Raw genomic sequence first — 19,511 nt, 5'->3', positions numbered from 1 at the left:
TGCGGGCGCTCAAGCAATTCTCCCAGACTTGTACGTAAGACGTCTGCAAGGTCACATGGCTACTGATACAGCGGAGACAGATTCGACTACGAGAGCACAGATTCGACTACGTAGCATTTAGTTCTAAACACTACGTACGCTACAGTAAAAGAAAAAATTTTTTTTGCCTTAGGCTGGAATTTGGACGCCTCTGTGAGAAAAGTATGGTCTTTGCTTACTCTGGAGGCAATCTTCAGCATAGTATGTACTCCTATTCTTTAACCTCCTTCAGTCTTTTTTTGTTTTTATTCGTAAGTGAACTTATTACCATTTGAATAGCTTTGTCCGAATCTATTCTTTCTTCTTCCCTGCGAGGCGTTAAGATTTTACCTCAAGGTCTTTATAAATTCAAGGCTGGACAGGGCTGGCACAAGTTTGTGCCTTTCTTGGTGTGAAGGTCTTGGTATGAGGTAGGGAAAGTCACAGTTATGGTCTAGTGGCAGATATGTAATTCATAATTACCAGGTATGAAATTTATGATTATCAGCATTTACTAAGAATTTTTAAGGTAGAACTTAATGTTTATCAAAAATTTCATTTATGTATGATAATAATAAACATAATTAACAATAAAGTGGCATTTACTGTGCGCTAGGCACTGTTGCAGATTTATTTAATCCTCATAACAACCCCATGACGTAGTTACTGTCCTCATTTTACATATGAGGCAACTGGAGAAGAGGGTTCGGGTGATTTTGCAGGTTACACAGCTAGTAAATGCAGAACTAGGATTAGAAGTCAGGCCATCTGCCCTGGAGTCTGTTCTCTTAACTGATAGAACATTAAATAGCTCATATTTTCCCTAGGATGTGTTGTTGACCCAAAAAGAGGAAAAAAGAAAAATTAAGACCTAAAGGTTAAAGAATAATGTCATCCTGATTGCATATGATAGGCCAGGAATTACTTTCTCTTATACACTGGGATCTATGCTGAACATAAAATAGTTCACATCTGGTATTGTTTTTCTTGCAGCTTGAATTACATTATCCCAATGCTCTCCTGTGTTGTCAGAGTTATCACTGCTGTGTTTGGTTGTATCAGTAGATACCTTATTTGGGCACTCCTTATCTGGGTACTCTGCTGTTGAGTCTGAATGCTGTATTAGGTGAAAGAGCAGAACTTAAGGACTTTAGGAAGGATTTGGGGCTTCCCTGGTGGCTCAGTGGCTCATCTCAAGGTAAGAGATGCAGGTTCGATCCCTGGGTTGGGAAGATGCCCTGGAGAAGAAAATGGCTACCCACCCCAGTATTGTCTGGGAAATCCTGTGGAGAGAGGAGCCTGGTAGGCTATAGTCCATAGGGTAGCAGAGTTGGACATGACTTAGACTGAACAACAGGAAGAATATGGGTAGTGGAAAGAATGGCACTTACACCAGTCCTAGATATTTGGCAAGTTAAAGTATAATTCTTCCATATTCTTTATTATACTGGAGAAGTTATTGGGGGAAAGACGTACGCTCTCTGGGGCTTGTCTGGGCTTTCATGCAGATCACATCATATGGTTTGAATGCCACTCTCATGGGCATTCTCAAGAAAACATGGCCTAACCACTGTAACTGCAACATGAATTGAGTTCAGAATTATAAGTATGTTCACGTTCTCTGGTATTGCTTAGCTTTCCACTTGTAAACTTTAGAGGAAAACTTTATATAGAAGAATCTTTATTAATTATGTCATACTAAATTGGATTTTCACATATCACATCTTTATTGGGTTCTTCCCTTTTTCTAGGCAGTTTACTAGTTGTTAGGGATAAAAGATAAAATATCCATTTTCTATTTTCAAGGAATGGAGTCTAATGTATGTGCATGCTCAGTTGTGTCCGACTCTGAGACCCATGGACTGTAGCCTGTGAGGCTCCTCTGTCCATGGAATTTTCCAGGTGAGAATACTGGAGTGGGTTGCCATTTCATACTCTAGCATATCTTCCAATCCAGGGATTGAACTGGCATCTCCTGCATTGGCAGGCAGATTCTTTACCACTGAGCTACCAGGGAAGCCCCGTAAGTCTGATAATAGGCAATTACAATTCAGCATTATGGAAAATGTGTATTAAGAGAGGAGAGTCACTTGGGGAAGGGGACAACTTGCCACAGATTCATCCACAGTTTAGCAGGACCATAGTGTGCTTCTTGGGTTTCAACATCTGATTCTTTTTTAGGGTTGAAATCAGTTTATCAGGTCTAGAAGTGATTGGACTCTGGAGTGCTGAGTCACACAATTTGCTAATAAACTGCTATGTAAAAACCATAGTACTAATATATTAAGAGAAATGATGAAGGGTCTAGGATAGCTGATCCTAGAGCCTGCTGATCCTTACCTTTTCTGTGTTGATCAAATTACAATGAAAGCCAGATCCAAATTATAACCAGATTGTTTGGCATAATGGAATGGAAGCAATAGAAATGAGTTTGGTGCTTTTAATGGCTAATATTTCAGGCTTGATGCACCCCTTTCCACTTGAGTCACATACCTGTCTTATGTTCTTCATAGGTTGAATTGTGCTAAAAAAAAAAAGTCATTTGCCTTTATTTGCTAACAAATATCTTTTTTGATGTGGAACATTCTTTCATCACAGCTTCCCTGGTGGCTCAGACAGGAGACATGAGACACAGGGTCCATCTCTGGGTTCGGAAGATTCCCTGGAGAAGGGCATGGCTACCCACTCCAGTATTCTTGCCTGGAGAAACCCATGGACAGAGGAGCCTGGCAGGCTACAGTTTATGAGGTCTGTAGCAAAGAGTCAGACACAACTAAGCAACTAACACTTTCACTTTACATTCTTTAATTAATGGTAATACCATCCATCTCTTGCCTGGAAAATCCCATGGATGGGGTCACTAAGAGTCAGACATCACTGAGTGACTTCCCTTTCACTTTTCACTTTCATGCATTGCAGAAGGAAATGGCAACTCACTCCAGTGTTCTTGCCTGGAGAATCCGAGGATGGGGGAGCCTGGTGGGCTGCCGTCTATGGGGTCGCACAGAGTCGGACACGACTGAAGTGACTTAGCAGCAGCAGCAATACCATCCATCAGGCAGGTCTCATCTTTGGAACATGTTTTATTTCATTTGCTGAACCATGATGCTTGTATCACAAATTTACTGTTTTTTTAAAAAATCACGTTAAAGTTGTTAGAAAAACCATTTTAAGGTGGCATTAAATACATTCACATTGTTGTGCAACCATCGCTGCCATCCATCTCCAAAACTTTCATCTTCCCCAGCTGAAACTATCTGTTAAACACTAATTCATTTCCCTTTCTTCCCATCCCCTGGCAACCACCATTCTCTACGACTGTGAATACTCTAGGTGCCTCATACTCTAGGTCACACAGTACTTGTCCTTTCGTAACTGGCTTATTTCACTTAGCATTAATGTCAGGGTTCATCCAGTGTTGTAGCATATGTGAGAAATTCCTTTTAAAGCTCAATAGCATTCCATTGTGTATATAAACTGTGTTTTGTTTATGCATTACTGTCAATGGACAGACACTTCAGCTACCTACACCTTGTGACTATTGTGAATAGTGCTCCTATAAACACGAGTTGTACAAGTATCTTTTCACATCTCTGCTTCCACTTCTTTGGAGTATATACCCCAAAGTGGAATTGCTGGATCATATGGTAATTCTGTTTAACTTTTTGAGGAACTAACAGACTCAGATAATCTTATTTTTCAAGTGTGTGGAGGCTGTGCTTTTTGGCAGGAGATGGAGAGGGTGAATCTCTTTGTTGCTCCCCTAAACTCCCTGGGACCATTAAATGCCATGATAGAAGCACGGGTTGGGTAACTCAAAGGAGGGACACATTTCAAAGCAGGATCACTGTATCAAGTTTTCATGTAGTAGCTGGTATACTGGTATTTTCCTGGGCAATAGCCAATAAATCACCTGGCTCTTCTGTTCTCATTGGGAAAACTATAAAATGAATAAAATGATGCATGCTTATCTTCCTTATAATATGGTCAAAATAACAATTTTCCAAAATCTGTAACTTTTTTAAAGTGTCAAAAAATCTGTAACTACCTGATGTGAAGTACCAACTCACTGGAAAAGACCACGATGCTGGGAAAGATTGAGGGCAAGAGAAGGGGGTGACAGAGGATGAGATGGTTGGATGTCATCACCAACTCAATGGACATGAGTTTGCGCAAACTCTGGAGACAGTGAAGGACAGGGAAGCCTGGAGTGCTGCAGTTCATGTGGTCACAGAGTTGGACAAGACTAAGTGACTGAACAACAACGTAACTGGAAATTCAGAAAATTTATATATTGTAAAATTCCTTTCATGTTTTAAAGAGTTCATTCTAAGCATTATGATGTTGTTTCCTTCAATTCTTGAATTTGAGAATTATTTTTATCCATGTAATTATGCAGTTAAAGGTCACAGTAACAAAACTAGCTTATGTGCTAACTTGAGATTACATAGATCTTTAGAGCTACAGGTTGAGTCACTTTCATAAGCATTAGTTGTTTTATTAAAGGCTTGAATGAGTCAAACAATAGAATATACTATTCTGAACATAAAATAAAATCCAAATATATTATTAACTTTTAAATTATGAAACATTTTAATTATGAAAAGTGTCAAAAATAATATAATCAACTTCTGTGAACCAAAGACCCAATTTAAGAGCTAAAGTATCACCCTTCAGTTGAGCTGTGTACTGTATACCAAAATATGCAGTATTCTAAGTTTGATGTTTATAATTCTTATGTATTAATTCACTTGTAGCTAAACAAAAACTTTAAAAAATTATTTATTTTTGGCTGTGCTGGTCTCCGTTGCTGCACGGGCTTACTTGTAGTTGAGGTGCAGCCATTGTGATGGCTTTTCTTGTTATGGAGCAAAATTTAGTTGCTGTCGCATGTAGGATCAAAGGATCAAACCTGTGTCTTCTACATTGGCAGGTGGATTCTCTACCAGTGAGTCAGCAGGGAAGCCCTAGACAAAAACTTGTAAACTCCCCGTAACAAACTACCTGCTGTATCATTTTTAACTGGAACTGTAATTATAGAGTAAAATAAAAATCTGAGACGTCTCACTTTTTGACATCAAGCAAAATGAAGGTGTTTATCTTTGCTATCCTCTTACCTACCTTACTTCTTGGCCCAGTGCTATTCAAAAATTGCTTTTTGGTTTTTTTTTTAAAACCTAGACCTGTCTTCCCAGTACTGAACTTGTTTACACTTCCAACACCAATATGTAATATCCATGTAACTGTTTTGGGAATTACACTTTTCTGTCCTGTTGGAAAGAATATTAAACTGCATTGGTCTATGCTGAGTTGCTGCATTTGTCTTTTGCATGAGGATATTTTGGAGTCATATTTACTAGTGATAGATATTAATACAGGGCTTCCCTGGTGGTTCAGTGGTAAAGACCTGCCTGCCAATGCAGGAGACACAGGTTTGATCCCTGGGTCAGGAAGACTTCCTGGAGGAGGAAATGGCAACCCACTCCAGTATTCTTGCTTGGGAAATTCCATGGACAGAGGAGCCTGACAGGCTACAGTCCATGGGGCTGCAAAGAGTAGGACATGACTGAGCGTGCGCATGCACACACACAGATTAATATAGGAGACATTAGAGAAATATATTGCATGAGAAGATTCAACATCAGCTAGACAAGATGAATCAACAGGTTAAAATCCAACAACATGGGGATCTATAGGCATATAGATAAATCCATTAAGTAAGTACATGAAGGGAAAACCATCACTGAATAGCACTGCATGTTGGGACCGGAGATTTTAGTGACCATAAAGTGAATCAGTGATATGCGACTTTCAAAACAGCTAAAATATGCTTCATTAAAAATAAAGAGTATCCAGAACAAGGGAAGCGGTACCGCTGGAGTGACATCACATCTGTAGTTACCTTAGTGCGATATATAATAAACTGCGACTTAGAGCAGAATTATCAGGACAGTGGGAAAAATTTGAAACTGTATCATAATGGAAAATGGTGAGAACTCTGGTACTATTTATTCAGTGCTGTTGGTAACAGTTTAAAAGTTAAATAGCTGAAAAGTTATGTAGAATAAGCATTAAATTTTGGCTAAATGTAAAACAGGTTATAAATTCCATTACAAAAATGCAGCCTTGTATTTTTTAAGTCCTCCTTTATTAGTGCCAACACAGGACTGAACAGAGGCGTGGTGGTCAATGAAAACTGAACGTAAAGGGTAAGGTTGAATTACATAGCCTCTAAGGTCTTTTCCAACTCTTGGCATCATATAGTTTTGTAAGGCTAATTCACACAGATATTAGTTAAGGAGACAGCTATGCCCCTCAAGATCTTTCTAGTTTAACAGACAATAGTGACATAAACCTAACAAATACCATTCTATGCTTAAAAACAAAAATGAAAAATGGGGCAAGTGAAAAGAATACAGGGGTTAACTTTGGACGTTCCAGTGGTAACTCCCATTGGTCAAAGCTGGAGGACAATTTGAGCAACAAATTAATAGTTATAATAGATTATAAACAAACAATAAAACATCCATGAGCTCATAATATAAATGACTGAATAAATGGGAGAGAAGGGAAAAATCTTCCTTACAAAAGAATTCCAGTAAATACATGTAGAAGGAATGAAGGAAATAAAAAACCACCATTGGAACTCCAAAGGAATAACTGATGCAGTCAAGAGTCACCAATGCATGCTAAAATTAGTAGCATTTCTGAACTCAGACCTATTTAGAAATTGGTATTATGTGTCCTGACTTGAAATTAGGAGCAAGTATAGCATAGCAGTTGATTTTATTCCAAATAATAGTCATTATAGATTATGTTTAAAAAAGTTTTATCTTACACTAAACTGTACAAATTTGTGAAATTAGGAACGGTTTTCTTATTTACCATTCAACCACTCACCTAGGTGTTAAGGCTAAAAAACTATGAGTTATTTTAGTTCCCTTCCCCCAACTTACTTTCATTGTATCAGTGTTCTGTGAATTGTACTTGCTAAGTGTATCCCATATTTTACCACTTCTCACCACTGCATCAGCTAATTCCCTAGTCTGAACTACCTCTTGCCTGTAGTAGCTTCCCAACTGTTCTTCCTGCTTCCCATTCCCTTACAGTTTATTTCCAATATTAGCCAGTGACCTTCACAGACACACACGCAAACCACCACAAAAACCCCAGATCCCTTTACTCTCCTGTGCAAAACTCTCTCATGGCTTTGTCAGGCTTAGAATAAAATTTGCTCTTTACCTTGGTCGACCCCTACCTACTTCTCTGAACTCATTTGCTCCCATTCTTATCCTTGTTGCTTATTACTCCTTTCCAGGCACAGTGACTGTCCTTCAAACATACCACCTCCTTCCTGTCCCAGAGCTTTAGTACCTGCCATCACCAGTACTTGAAAGCCTCTTTCCCTAGATCTTTGTATTGCTTGCTCCTTTACATCAGAAAAGTCTCTGTCTAAATGTTGCATTAGTTAGGATCTTTATAGAAGACTTTTCTGAGGCAGGCTCCCCTGCCTTTTACTGGTTTATCCCCCCCTACCCCTCCATAGCATTTATCACTATGTAAAATAATATGTATTTGTTTACTCATCTGTTCTCCAACTTGAAGGTAAGCACATAGGGGAAAGGATCTGGTTTGTCTTGCTACAAACTGTACCCACAATACCTAAAATAGTTCCTACAATGGAGTGGGTCTTCAAATATCTATTGAATAAATATCTTTTAACACACTGAAGGGCTAAAGTAGCGGAAACAGCAGAAGACCTGTATCAGAGGCAGATTTCTGTCTCTGAAGTCTGTGGAAAAAAATTTAAGCCTTTTGAGATAAACTTTAAAATGAAGAAAAATGAAAGAATACTTCTTAGGTGCCTTAATTTTACAAGGGCTTCCCTGGTGGCTCAGATGGTAAAGAATCTGCCTGCAGTGTGGGAGACCCAGGTTCAATCCCTGGGTTGGGAAGATCCCCTGGAGAAGGGAATGGCTACCCACTCCAGTATTCTTGCCTGGAGAATTCCATGGACAGAGGAACCTGACAGGCTATAGTCCACAGGGTTGCAAAAAGTCAGAGACCACTGAGCCACTAACACTTTCACTTTTACAAATTCAGTTGCTTAAAACAAAAAATTTAAGCATAACTTAATGACTGAATTTAGAAGCTTTTGCAATAACCTTACACCAAAGAAAAATTTTATTAAAGTATAGATTACTGGTTATTTAAAATACAAACATACAAAGGCATTATCATACAACTGATTTCTAAACTCAACACTTCTAAAATATAAAACAATGATCATCACCCCTAGAGTCAGTTTGAAACAAACTGACTTTTAAGTTGGTTTTATAATTCTTTATACTCACTCTTGCTTACAAATGTTACTAGGTTTTTCAGTTTTATTCCATATCAGAACTTTTTTTTGACATGTTTACTTCTCAAAGTAGTGTATAGTTATTTCTTGGAATTAATGTTAGCAACTATAGAAAGCTTCTCTATGGGACAAAAATTCAATATGGTTGCTGCTTTGGAAATTTGAGTTATCTACACTAAGACTCACATATTGAAAGGCAAAATACGAATGGGTAAACGATGGGGATTGAGAGCAGGAGGACTAAGAAAAGATGATATTCTCTTTCACTGCAGACCTGCTACAAGAAGACTCCATTATTTACTCTGATACTATTACTAGAGAAGCAGTTTCTGCCAGGTCACAGGTTGGCTAGGTAGTTGTCCATTTTAATTTTCTTTACTAAAGAATGGCAGACGGCAACAATTAAATTGCTCCACCAAATAAGCAGAGACTTTAAGTTACCATATACTTTAATTATGAAAAATAAATTATTTTCTTAATTGGTTTAGCAGCCTTGTATCTGGAAAGGCAGCAAAACCCACTCTATTCCAAAATTAGAAGGCCAGCTGAGAGGCTGCTTCTAAGATGCCTGACTATCTTCTATCATCAATCAGTCATGAAAGTGAACTTTCATGAACTCAGTAATAAATGTAAAAATAAAAGTCATTTATCAAACAATGTTGAGCCTGCAAAACCAAAAAAGTTCATAAGGTAGGAATTGGTTTGTATAAAACAAAGGATATATATCCTCTTATATAACACAAGAGGAATATGTATGGTAATAAAGACAATTAATAATAAACTTGTAAAGAGATGATTCTGGTTTACATGTAAGTCGGCTTAAACTGACCATGACTGAATGATTGAAAATTTTCTTCTCCGAACATAATGCCCATTCATTCTAAGCTAAGCCAGACTTAGTTTCTTATCTCTACTTCCTTGGATTTATCTACTACACCCTTACTTTACAGCCATTTAACTTATAAGCTGGGCCTGCCCAGCCTGCCCATAAAGCCTCTCTTCAGAAAGATACCAGATGCATTAAACAGAGGCATCTTCCTGTAAGAATCTGCACTTCAAAATAGCCTATGAAGAACTAGCAACTGGCCTTCTAATGTAGCTACCTCTTATTTCACATTATGCAGTTTACTAACCACTCCTTCCTTACAGAAAACTCGGTAGCTGTAAAACTTTTTGTTCCATTTCAAAACATTTCAATACTTATTAATTCCAAAGATCCGAACACCATGTAGCTGTGGCATTTTGGGAATTAGCACACTCAGGAGAGAAGCTGTGTTTAGGATGAAGTGAGTTGTATCATACTTCGTATAGAAACTTGCCAGAAAATATCTGTAGAAACAAAAGTTAAGAATATATATATATATAAAATATATAAAAGTGAAATTGCTTAGAAATCTTTAAATATTTAAAGGTGGGAAAAAGGCCACTGAAACATAAATACCTAAAAGTAGAACCAGTTTTTTTTGAGCACTAGAACAAGAGCAAACATTTTAGTTTGGGGGCCTAAATTAATTTTAATTGAGACTGAAACATTGGTTGAATAGAGGCATATATGCACATTTTGCATTTCTGCAATTGTGTAAAATGTATTTAATGGAAGACAGTTACTACTTAGCATCCTTTAAATCAGAAGGCTTTCAAACTAGGGTTCGTATGCTTCTTGAAACTTTAGGTATAGTTTTGTATTAATGTGTATATATCTAAAGAGAAGATCCAGATTCAAAGCATCCATCATATTCTCAAATGGTTCATTGTGACCCACCAAAAGGTTAAAAGCCACTGCTGTAAAGTTGTGAAAAACAGGGTGTTAGTGCATTAGTATAATTTATAATAGCCATCTTTGAAAGCAAACAAATACTTGATTGCCCTTTTGATGTTCTTTTTTCCATACTGTAGTTGAACAGGTATATAACCAGTATAATTGGCAACTTGAAAGATATTACTGTAAGATTCCAGCTGTTTTTCTATAACTGAACATCTGAGTGTATATATTCAGGATATCCAATATCTGAGAATTTGTTTTAAGAAGCCTAAGCCACCTTTAAGACCATAAATCATCAATTCAGAATGCCCAAGTTTGACCCAAGGGTACATCAGAATGAAGATACATCAAGAAGCCACCAAAAGAGTATCCTAATATAAACAGGATATAGACTGTAAATAATAGAGCATTGCACTGTACTTGATACAGAAGGCTGACTAGTTATACTCCAGATTTTTAACTATACTGAAGCTAGGCACACATAAGCCCCACATTATTCAATGGTCAACCGTATTATAATGCAATCTTCAACATGTTATAGATGAGGACACTGAGACTTTCAAGAATATGGCTGACAGTCAGATAGCTAGAGAGCAGCAGAGCTAAAATACAAATTTAGGGCTCTCTGAATAGCCATTATTCTTGTTATTGCATTAATCTTTGTTAGACCGTACATATTTTTCTTTTGATGTCAGGCTAAAATAATTAAAAACTTAAAAAATGTCCTCTTATGTGGAACGAAATCTACATAAGGAAAAAGAAATCTACCACTTTATGATTACTTCATTCTTTTCTTTGAAAATGCCTTCCCTATCTTAAACATCAATGTAACACCTAACCTACCTTAAGTTCCATTTTAAGGGATTCTAATGCCTTGACTTAACAGACATGAGTTTGAGTAAACTCCAGGAGATGGTGAGGGAGAAGCCTGATATGCTGCAGTCATGGGGTTGCGAAGAGCTTTACGCGATTTGGCAACTGACCAACAACAATGCCTCTAAGAAGTCTTTCCAGGTACTGCAGACCACACTGATTCTATAATGGATATGTAATTATATATATTCTTTGTGATTGGGTAAGTGATTGGGATATATGTGAAATATCTATTGTATGCAAGCATCTGAGTGTAGAATTCAAAGCACTGTATGCACTTATAAATTCTTTGCAGAAATAAAATAATAGAGAAATAATATAAAGTGGCATAAATAAGGGATATATAACTACTACTATGGAAGTTCAAAGCAGAGCATTTCACTGAAGGTTGGTTGCTAACGAAAAGACCTCACTGAGATGGTCACAATTTAAATCTTGAAAGAAAAACAAGACAGGTAAGAAAGGAGAAAGCATTTGAGGTGGAAAAAATGACTTGAACTAAGGCATAGAAATAGGATTATACATAAAACATATTTAAGAAATGCTGCTTAGAAGAGTGTGGCTAGGTGGGAGTTGGGTTAAGGTAAAATATTCACATAAAGGAAAAATAAAGTAGGAACCATTTTGTGGAGGATCCTGAATATCAGATATTAGGAGGAAATCTGGAGAAGGCAATGGCACCCCACTCCAGCACTCTTGCTTGGAAAATCCCATAGATGAAGGAGCCTGGTGGGCCGCAGTCCATGGGGTCACTACGAGTCGGACACAACTGAGCGACTTCACTTTCACTTTTCACTTTCATGCATTGGAGAAGGAAATGGCAACCCACTCCAGTGTTCTTGCCTGGAGAATCCCAGGGACGGGGGAGCCTTATTGGCTGCTGTCTATGGGGTCGCACAGAGTCGGACTGAAGCGACTTAGCAGCAGCAGGAGGAAATCAGATAAGGTTAGATGCTATACAGATAGGTATTATCTCATTCATTTTTTATATCATCAAATTGAGTTAGGTACCATTGGCTAGAACTTTATTTATGAGCAAACCAAGCAGGCTAAGTGACAGCTACGTGATTCAACCCAGGTCTGTCCTACAATGAAAGCCTAACTTCTGTTTTCTCTAAACCATACTCTCTCTCCCAAGGAGTTTGAGCATTCAAATGTGGCAGGTAGTCAATGAAATTCATCTGAAATCATCTACATCTTTGTTGAGGGAGATTAATCTGATAGTGGACAACAAAACAAGATTATGTGTTTAGTTTTCTTGCAAGCAGCTTAAGAAAATGAACTAGAATATATTTGACTTGTACATTCTAGAATGTCTTGGCATACTGAGGAACATGTAATGTTGTCTCCATATATGTTTGACTGAAGTGAAAACTAGTTTTAACAGTTTGTTAAAAATTTTGCCTGTATTTTATATTCTCTATGAAGTAACAATTTACTGATGTTTTCAACAAAATAATGTTTCTATTTCAAATTTAATAAAAGAATGGCTTCATCTCATCCAGACCTCCTCATACCTGAAAATTTCCACTTACAGAATTATTGGAGAAATTGTGAAAAACTTCCGTGAAGATGTAAACTGTACTCCATAGTCCAGTTGTTCCCAATGAGTTAGGAGCCTTGCTTTACCCTGGTCAGGAGTTTCGAAAGGTGTTCCTTTTACTGCATGCAAAAATACATACATCCCCTGAAAAACAAGCAAGGGGGTATATAGTTAATATCAAATATAAAACAAGTATTTGTCATTAAGCATTAAGATAGTTCCAGGCTGTGTCAGACTGCATGATAAACTTAACAGCTCAAGTTTTAAGATTTCATATTATTGTGAAAGATTGTGGCCAGTTTCTTCATAGTAAAACTAGACTTCTGTGGGCTTAAATGGAAATATTATTTGGTGAAAACCACTATAAAGTCCACCAAAAATAACCTGTTTTCATCTCTCATTAAACTGAAAATAAATGAAAAGTACCATTGGGGTAGCTTTGCATCATTACATTTAGATTTTCTAGTACATTTCCTATTAGGAAATAGGATTACCTTATCTCCAGTGTGTTGGAAAGTTTAGAGTGTTATATTAGTAAGTCTGATGATATTTATATAATGATAAAAACATATAAATTGGCAAATATTATAATCTGTGTAGGGGAAAATTATTTTGAAAATACTTAACATTAGTCTTTGTCTCACTAGTTCTTTTTCAAGATGTCTGAACAAAGATGGTTTGATGTACTAGGTATAATGTTTAACACAACCTGCTTTTAAAATCACCACTGTAACTCAATAGTGTGTTTTCAGAAGGTAGTTTTTAAAAATAAAAGTAAAAAAAATTACTAAGAGCCATTCTGGCCAGTGATACGTTTAAGTATCTAATTTTGTGGTTAATTAGGAAAAAAAACAATGTGTACTAGATTTGGTTTCCTGGAGATATCCACTTAAGATTTATAGGTAACAGGATTACCATGTACAGCACTGGTAAAAGAATAAAGCATATATATTATTGTGGAACAGTTTTACCCAATAAAGTCATGATGTGATTATCATTTTTTTTTAAGTTCAACTTTTAATAAATATATGGAAAAAATAGAAAACTCAGTGATTTGAAATTTTACGTTATTATTAACAGGTTAAGACAACCCTTCTTTAAAGCTTGGTCTACTTCCTAGTTATTCCATTAGGCAGTTTAAAAGTTGTTTACCTGCAATAACACATAAGCAACAGAAGCATGGATTCATGTTCAACCGGATGTAAATCTACAAATGTTTAATAAGTGGCTAATATGTATAGAACACAGGAGCTGTATACATATATGAAATTGAACAAGACATGTGCAACCCCTTGAGAGAGTTCAATCTTCTGAGATGGTAAGGGAAAAAAAAGGTATGCATAAACAACTACAATGTAAGACAGAAATTTCTGTCAAAGGTATAATGAAATACAGGAAATGCAAAGCAAAAGCCTTGATGGTACCTTGTCAACTACCTTATTCTAGAAGGTTCAGCTCAATGATAATTCCTTAGTGAAGCCCTTCACATTAGCATTAATTAACCTCTTCCCTATGTGCATATATAGAATTTTATTGAAAATAGTTTTATTATAGCACAATACATTATATTGAAGTTATTTTTATGTTTCTTTTCCCATTAGCCTGAATACCTCAGGAACAGGGACTCATACAAAGCAACTATTAGATATTAAGCCAAGATGACATTAAACCAAGGAATGTTTATTCTGTAAGCACAAGGAAATCATTTTCATGTTGGTTTTAAAAGAGATTATGAAACAGAAATTCTGTGCTTTCAAATTCTCAGCAGAATGTGACCCTTAAAAGTTAAGAATCTCTGCTTTAGACCATATATGTATTAGAAGTTATTGAAGAGAAAAAATAATTCTCTTATTATGTCCTTCAAACCACATGCACTCACCAGGGTCTAGAAGATAATATTCAAACAGTTTATTTTATGTATTCTTTTTAATGAAAAAAAATCTTACCTAACCATTTATCTTCTACTCCATTATTTTTATTGTTTTTCTAGAAAATTTTAGTGATGATTTATACCCACATTAAAAGAATTAGGGAAATAAGTATGTAGCTCATGATTAGACCTTAACAAATATTTACTGACTCAAAGTGAAAAGAGTTTTCTTTTATTTTAAAAGCCAGGATAAGAACTTTGTGAAGTATTAGAACTTGTAAGAGTGAACTGTAGCTCTGAGTAAAACAACTCCTGTAGGTTTCTAATATATAGTTTATAAAGACAGAGGCCATGTTTTTTTCTAACCATGGATAACAATTAGGTCTATTTTTCAATATTAAAAAGCGTGCAGTACATATTTCACACTTTTAATTGGTTTAATGTAGGTTAACATCAAAAGAAATTTACATTTGGCATCATGTAATTGCTACATTTATGGCTGGTTAGTCAGGTTTTTAGTATAGAGGACTACGAAGTCAGAAGTTTACTTCCCTACATGTTCTCAATTACTCGTCCTTTGTCCATGGCCATATACTGTATCTCAATCTCAGTCAACCAACTTGAAAACATGAAGTGGGCAGATGACTTCTTAAGTTCATTTAATACATGTGCCACTGGAGAAGGGAAAATTATGTGAGAACATACATAATTTATTCAGCAACATTTAAATAGTCCTTTAGAGATATAGAAGTTAAAAAATAGAAAAGAGATAAATTGCTAATTATAATAGTATGATAAACACATGAAAAAAGAATCCAGCATGGGGATTTTGTAGCTTCCTAGAAAAGGTGATACTTGAGAAGTTTGCCTGGACAAGCAGGAATCAGCCAGGCAGAGCAGGAAGGAGGGAGGGGTATTAAAATAGTGGAAGAAGAGCCTAAGTCAAAGCAGAAAGGTGAGAGATGATTTTCATTATTTTGAGACCGTCGTTGGGTTTGGAGATGTGTTAAGATTGGGTCTCTTTCTTGCCTCTGTACTATTTTCAACTTGTTTTCTATGTCACACAAAGAACTTGGCATTTTACTATGAATGCAATAGAATCACTGAAAGACTTAAGAGTGTCTTGAATAAACATGAATTTTAAAAATATCACTCTGCCAAACTCAAATGAAGGAAAGTAGAGTAGAGGAGCATCAAGGAGACCAAGTAGGAGTAATCTACCTGAGTGGAGAAAAGGGCATGAATTATAACAATGTCAGTAAGGATCAAACTGAAGACAGTAAAACAGGACAGGGCTTTGACTAAATGGCTGTGGAATATAAAGAAAAAAAGTTACCCTAAGACTAGTGTGACCATATATACTAGTTTGCATGGGTAGTCCTGATTTATACTTACTCTCTCAAGGTTGTTATTACTAGAGCTCTCTTTTACTCTCAAAACAGTCTTGGTTTGGATGATACACTGTATTAATCACTTTACCTTTGACATTCAGCTATGTGGCTTGGCTTGCTGTGCAGATAGTGGTACCTTTAGATTAGATTAGGAACAAAGTCCAGGAACAGATCGTGGTGGGTGGCAAGGAATATATCAGGAGTGAGTGTCATTTAAACTTGTTTGGTTTTAAGGTGCAAGATGCTCTGGCAGTATTAACATGGTCATCATCATTTAACAGGTAGAAACTGAAAATACAGATAGATTAAGTAACCTAGGTAGAATATATATCATAAGAAGGGTTGAAAAAGAAAACCTTGGTAATAGCAATACTTGAGAGGAAAAGAGAAGACTGCAAGAGGAAGTAGTAAAGGAAAGATCCAAAATATAATCAGGAAAAAGCAGTCCCATGGAAGCCAAAGGAAAAGAATTCCAATAAAAGGGATAAGACTAGCATCAAATATTTCAGAGATCACTATTTAAAAATAGTGTTAAACATTCCTTTCAAAGTCTATCATATAAAATAAACTAATTGGACATTCATTTATTTCTACCACATCATCTTTGTCCTTCTCCAGTCAACTTCAAGGCTTCCCAGATGGCTCAGTGGTAAAGAATCCGCCTGCCAATGCAGGAGATGCAGGTTCAATCCCTGGATTAGGAAGATCCCCTTGAGGAGGAAATGGCAACCCACTCCAGTGTTCTTGCCTGGAAAATCCCATGGACAGAGGAGCCTGGTGGGCTACAGACCACCAAGTCACAAGAACTGGACACGAATGAGCACACACAGCCAACTTCATACACTTTCCAGAAGATTTAAAATAAATCATACTAATTAAAAAACATCTATTTCTCCTACACTTTTCTGTTTTAGTTCTAAGTTTCTCATTTTGGATATATCTTTAAACAAATAGAGTTAATCTGGATTCAACTAAAAGTCTCAAATAACTAGATTTCTCCCCTTTCATTCTATTTTAATAGTTTGTGAAAGACAAAAAAAGTCACTATCAGGTTTTTTATTTTTAAATAGGCAATTTCCAGAGTATTCGGTCTAATCTCTGGTACTTTGTAGAGCTATCATATAATACAAAAGCAATAGTTAACAGGAAGCGGCTAAGGCACCGTAAGTTTTTGAATCATTTAAGACAGATTAAACTCAAAATTTCTACACTGAAACAGAAAAGTATATTTATACAATTTAGAAAGACTTAACAAGGATTTAAACCAAAGATGTTCATTAGATTCTAGTTAACCAAAAAACATAATTACTTCTGATGCATTCTGGTTAATCAATATATTATAGTAGTCTGAGTTAAAGCATCTTCTAATTTTTGCTAAAATGACTTTTTTTTCAGATTCTATAAAACAGGAAGAAAGAAAAAGGTCTTATAAAAAGGGTCCAATGTTTAAATATAAAGTGATACAAAAATATAATCTTATTTGAGATAAGAATTTTTCAAAACTGTCATAGATACAAAAAAAATCACTGAACTATATAAATGGTTTAATTTTATATAACTCAATTTATTTAAAAACTGAGTCGTGTTTTTCTTTTAATATAAAACTTTAAGCTTCTTAAAAAATTGTTTAAATATACATGACATAAATACACCATCTTAACCATTTTTAAGTGTACAGTTCTACGGTATTAAGTACATTCACAATGTTATGTAACCATTACAACCATCCATCTCCAGAACTTTTCATCTTACAAAACATTACCCATTGAACAATAACTCCCCATTTTTTCCCCGCCCAGTCTCTGAAAAATCATTAAACCTTAAGGTTTTAAGTGTTTAGTATAAGGTGAAATTCTTACCAGATTATGTATAACATTTGTTAAGGTCCAAGCAACAGGAACACTGAAGAAGGGAATACTGAGTAAAACAATGTGAAGCAAGCCAACTCCCAAAGCATATGTCAGCCACATACCACGGCTGTTCATTACCCGGGTATTTGGATTCACCTCGCTGTGGGCAACGCCAACATTCATGTTTGCGCTGTAGAAAAGCAATGAAATGAATCAACACTGATGTAACTGGAAACCCAAATATTCCTAATTCTGACATGACAAAATAAGTGTGCTACTGGGATTACTTTTTTTCCCCCTCATCGTTCTAAAATAGAACAGACCCTCCAAAATATGCTACTTTCACATGCCCAAGAGGTCAATAGTTCTTCACATCCGATTCTAAGCTAAGACAGACAAGACTTATTTTTATGCTTCTTGTTGAAAATAATAAAGTTAAAATTCCTTTCCTAAAGCTTGTCTTCAAGCATGTTGGTTTTACTAAATGAAACAATGGGCAGGAAACCTCAAACTGAAAGAGAAAACCTACATTTTCTTGTATCATGAGAGCAAAGTGAAAATTCAGGAAGTAGGTTTACCAAGAGAATAAACTAATACGCAAAAAAGAACAAAGTTAACCTAAACCAGTCTGTTCTGAGTAGCCAGACTCTTACACCTAACAATGTATCCATAGAGTGGTCAGAGTTCAAATCACTCCTTCAGGAACACTGAAAATGAGAGGAACACAAAGAGGTGGAAATTTTACATGGTCAAAGGATGAGGTTTCTCTCTCAATCTTGTGATACAATTAGGTTAAAACAAGGAGTCTGTCTTCTGCACATTTTAATTCTGGTCACCGTCCCTAAAATACTGTTTTTTTCTCTTTCCTTCTTCCCCCTCCCTTCTTTCTGAGATGGGGGGGGGGGGCGTGCTACAGTGTATTGGGAACAGCTGAGTTAAAAATACACAAACCGTTTCCATTACAGAGTTAGCACTGAGAGGAATTTATCCTAACTCCATCCAACAAGTATTTTCAGAGTACAAAGGCCCTCTCCCTCCAAAAATCTATAGGCTTACGGTGATGAAAGTTACACTAAAATCACCAAGTCAGTCTCAAATTTAAACGTGTAAATATGTCTTCCAGTCTAAATATCCACCGTACATAATATATAATTTTTATACGCTATAAATTGTACTTAGAACATGCCACCACACAGGGTGCTTTTCCCACTTTCGACAAAATTTTTTTTTTTTTAATGCTCGAAAGACCTTAAAATCTACATCTGAGGCGGAAGGCAAAGACTGATCCTACCCCAGGGCAGAAAATCTTTCCAGGGAGTCTGCCGCGCCACTTCAGGACTAGCAAACAATGACTTCACAGAGCAAAGAACCCTCTCGGCGCTGCCCTCGCGGATGCAGGGAACCCAGCGACCGCCCGCTACACAGCCAAGGGCAGCCTTCCCCAGCGGCCGGAGCTCCCGGGTAGTGGAAGCTCAGCAAAGGCCGCTGTGCTATCGACAAACCGCCCCGACTCCCCACCCTTTCTTTTCGGAGCTGCACATCCCGTCAAGGCCGGGACGCGACGACGAGGATTTGGGGAGCAAGTCCTGGGGGCCACTTGGCCCACATCGCCAAACGGGGCGCCGCGGATGGAGCCAAAGTCCACCTTTCCCCTCAAGCCGAGGGCCTGCTAGAAGCTCCCCACGGCACAGGCAGCATCACAGCCCCTGCGGCCGTTCGTGGCCACTCACCCGCCGCCCCACTCCCGGCGGCCGGACAGAAACAATACCAGCGCCGCGGAGGCGAAGGCGGTGTCTCCTCAGGCCGGATGCGAGTGGTCAGCTTCAGCGCCGCGCAGCGCGG

At 37.0% G+C, this 19,511-nt stretch overlaps 1 protein-coding gene across 3 annotated transcripts; it reads right to left on the bottom strand.

The window, feature by feature from the left end:
* Positions 1-3,016: 3,016 nt before the first annotated feature.
* On the bottom strand, positions 3,017-19,485 carry ORMDL1 (ORMDL sphingolipid biosynthesis regulator 1). Of its 3 annotated transcripts, none has more exons than XM_052660294.1 (4): positions 19,400-19,466; positions 17,679-17,859; positions 12,551-12,702; positions 3,017-3,143 (listed from the first exon to the last, which is right to left on the bottom strand). In XM_052660294.1, the coding sequence occupies exons 2-4, from the start codon at positions 17,850-17,852 to the stop codon at positions 3,107-3,109; spliced, it is 363 nt and encodes a 120-aa protein (XP_052516254.1). In that variant the 5' UTR covers positions 17,853-17,859; positions 19,400-19,466; the 3' UTR covers positions 3,017-3,106. The 3 variants fall into 3 exon arrangements, with proteins under 3 accessions (XP_052516254.1, XP_052516245.1, XP_052516236.1); XM_052660285.1 differs by lacking the exon at positions 3,017-3,143 and adding an exon at positions 8,235-9,709 and having other exon boundaries at positions 19,438-19,485; XM_052660276.1 differs by lacking the exon at positions 3,017-3,143 and adding an exon at positions 8,235-9,709.
* Between the last annotated feature and the right edge of the window lie 26 nt (positions 19,486-19,511).

This window comes from Budorcas taxicolor, chromosome 2, assembly GCF_023091745.1.
Source record: "Budorcas taxicolor isolate Tak-1 chromosome 2, Takin1.1, whole genome shotgun sequence".
Taxonomy (NCBI): Eukaryota; Metazoa; Chordata; class Mammalia; order Artiodactyla; family Bovidae; genus Budorcas; species Budorcas taxicolor.
Note: the sequence above shows the minus strand (reverse complement) of the source record. Positions and strands in the feature narration are given on the sequence as shown.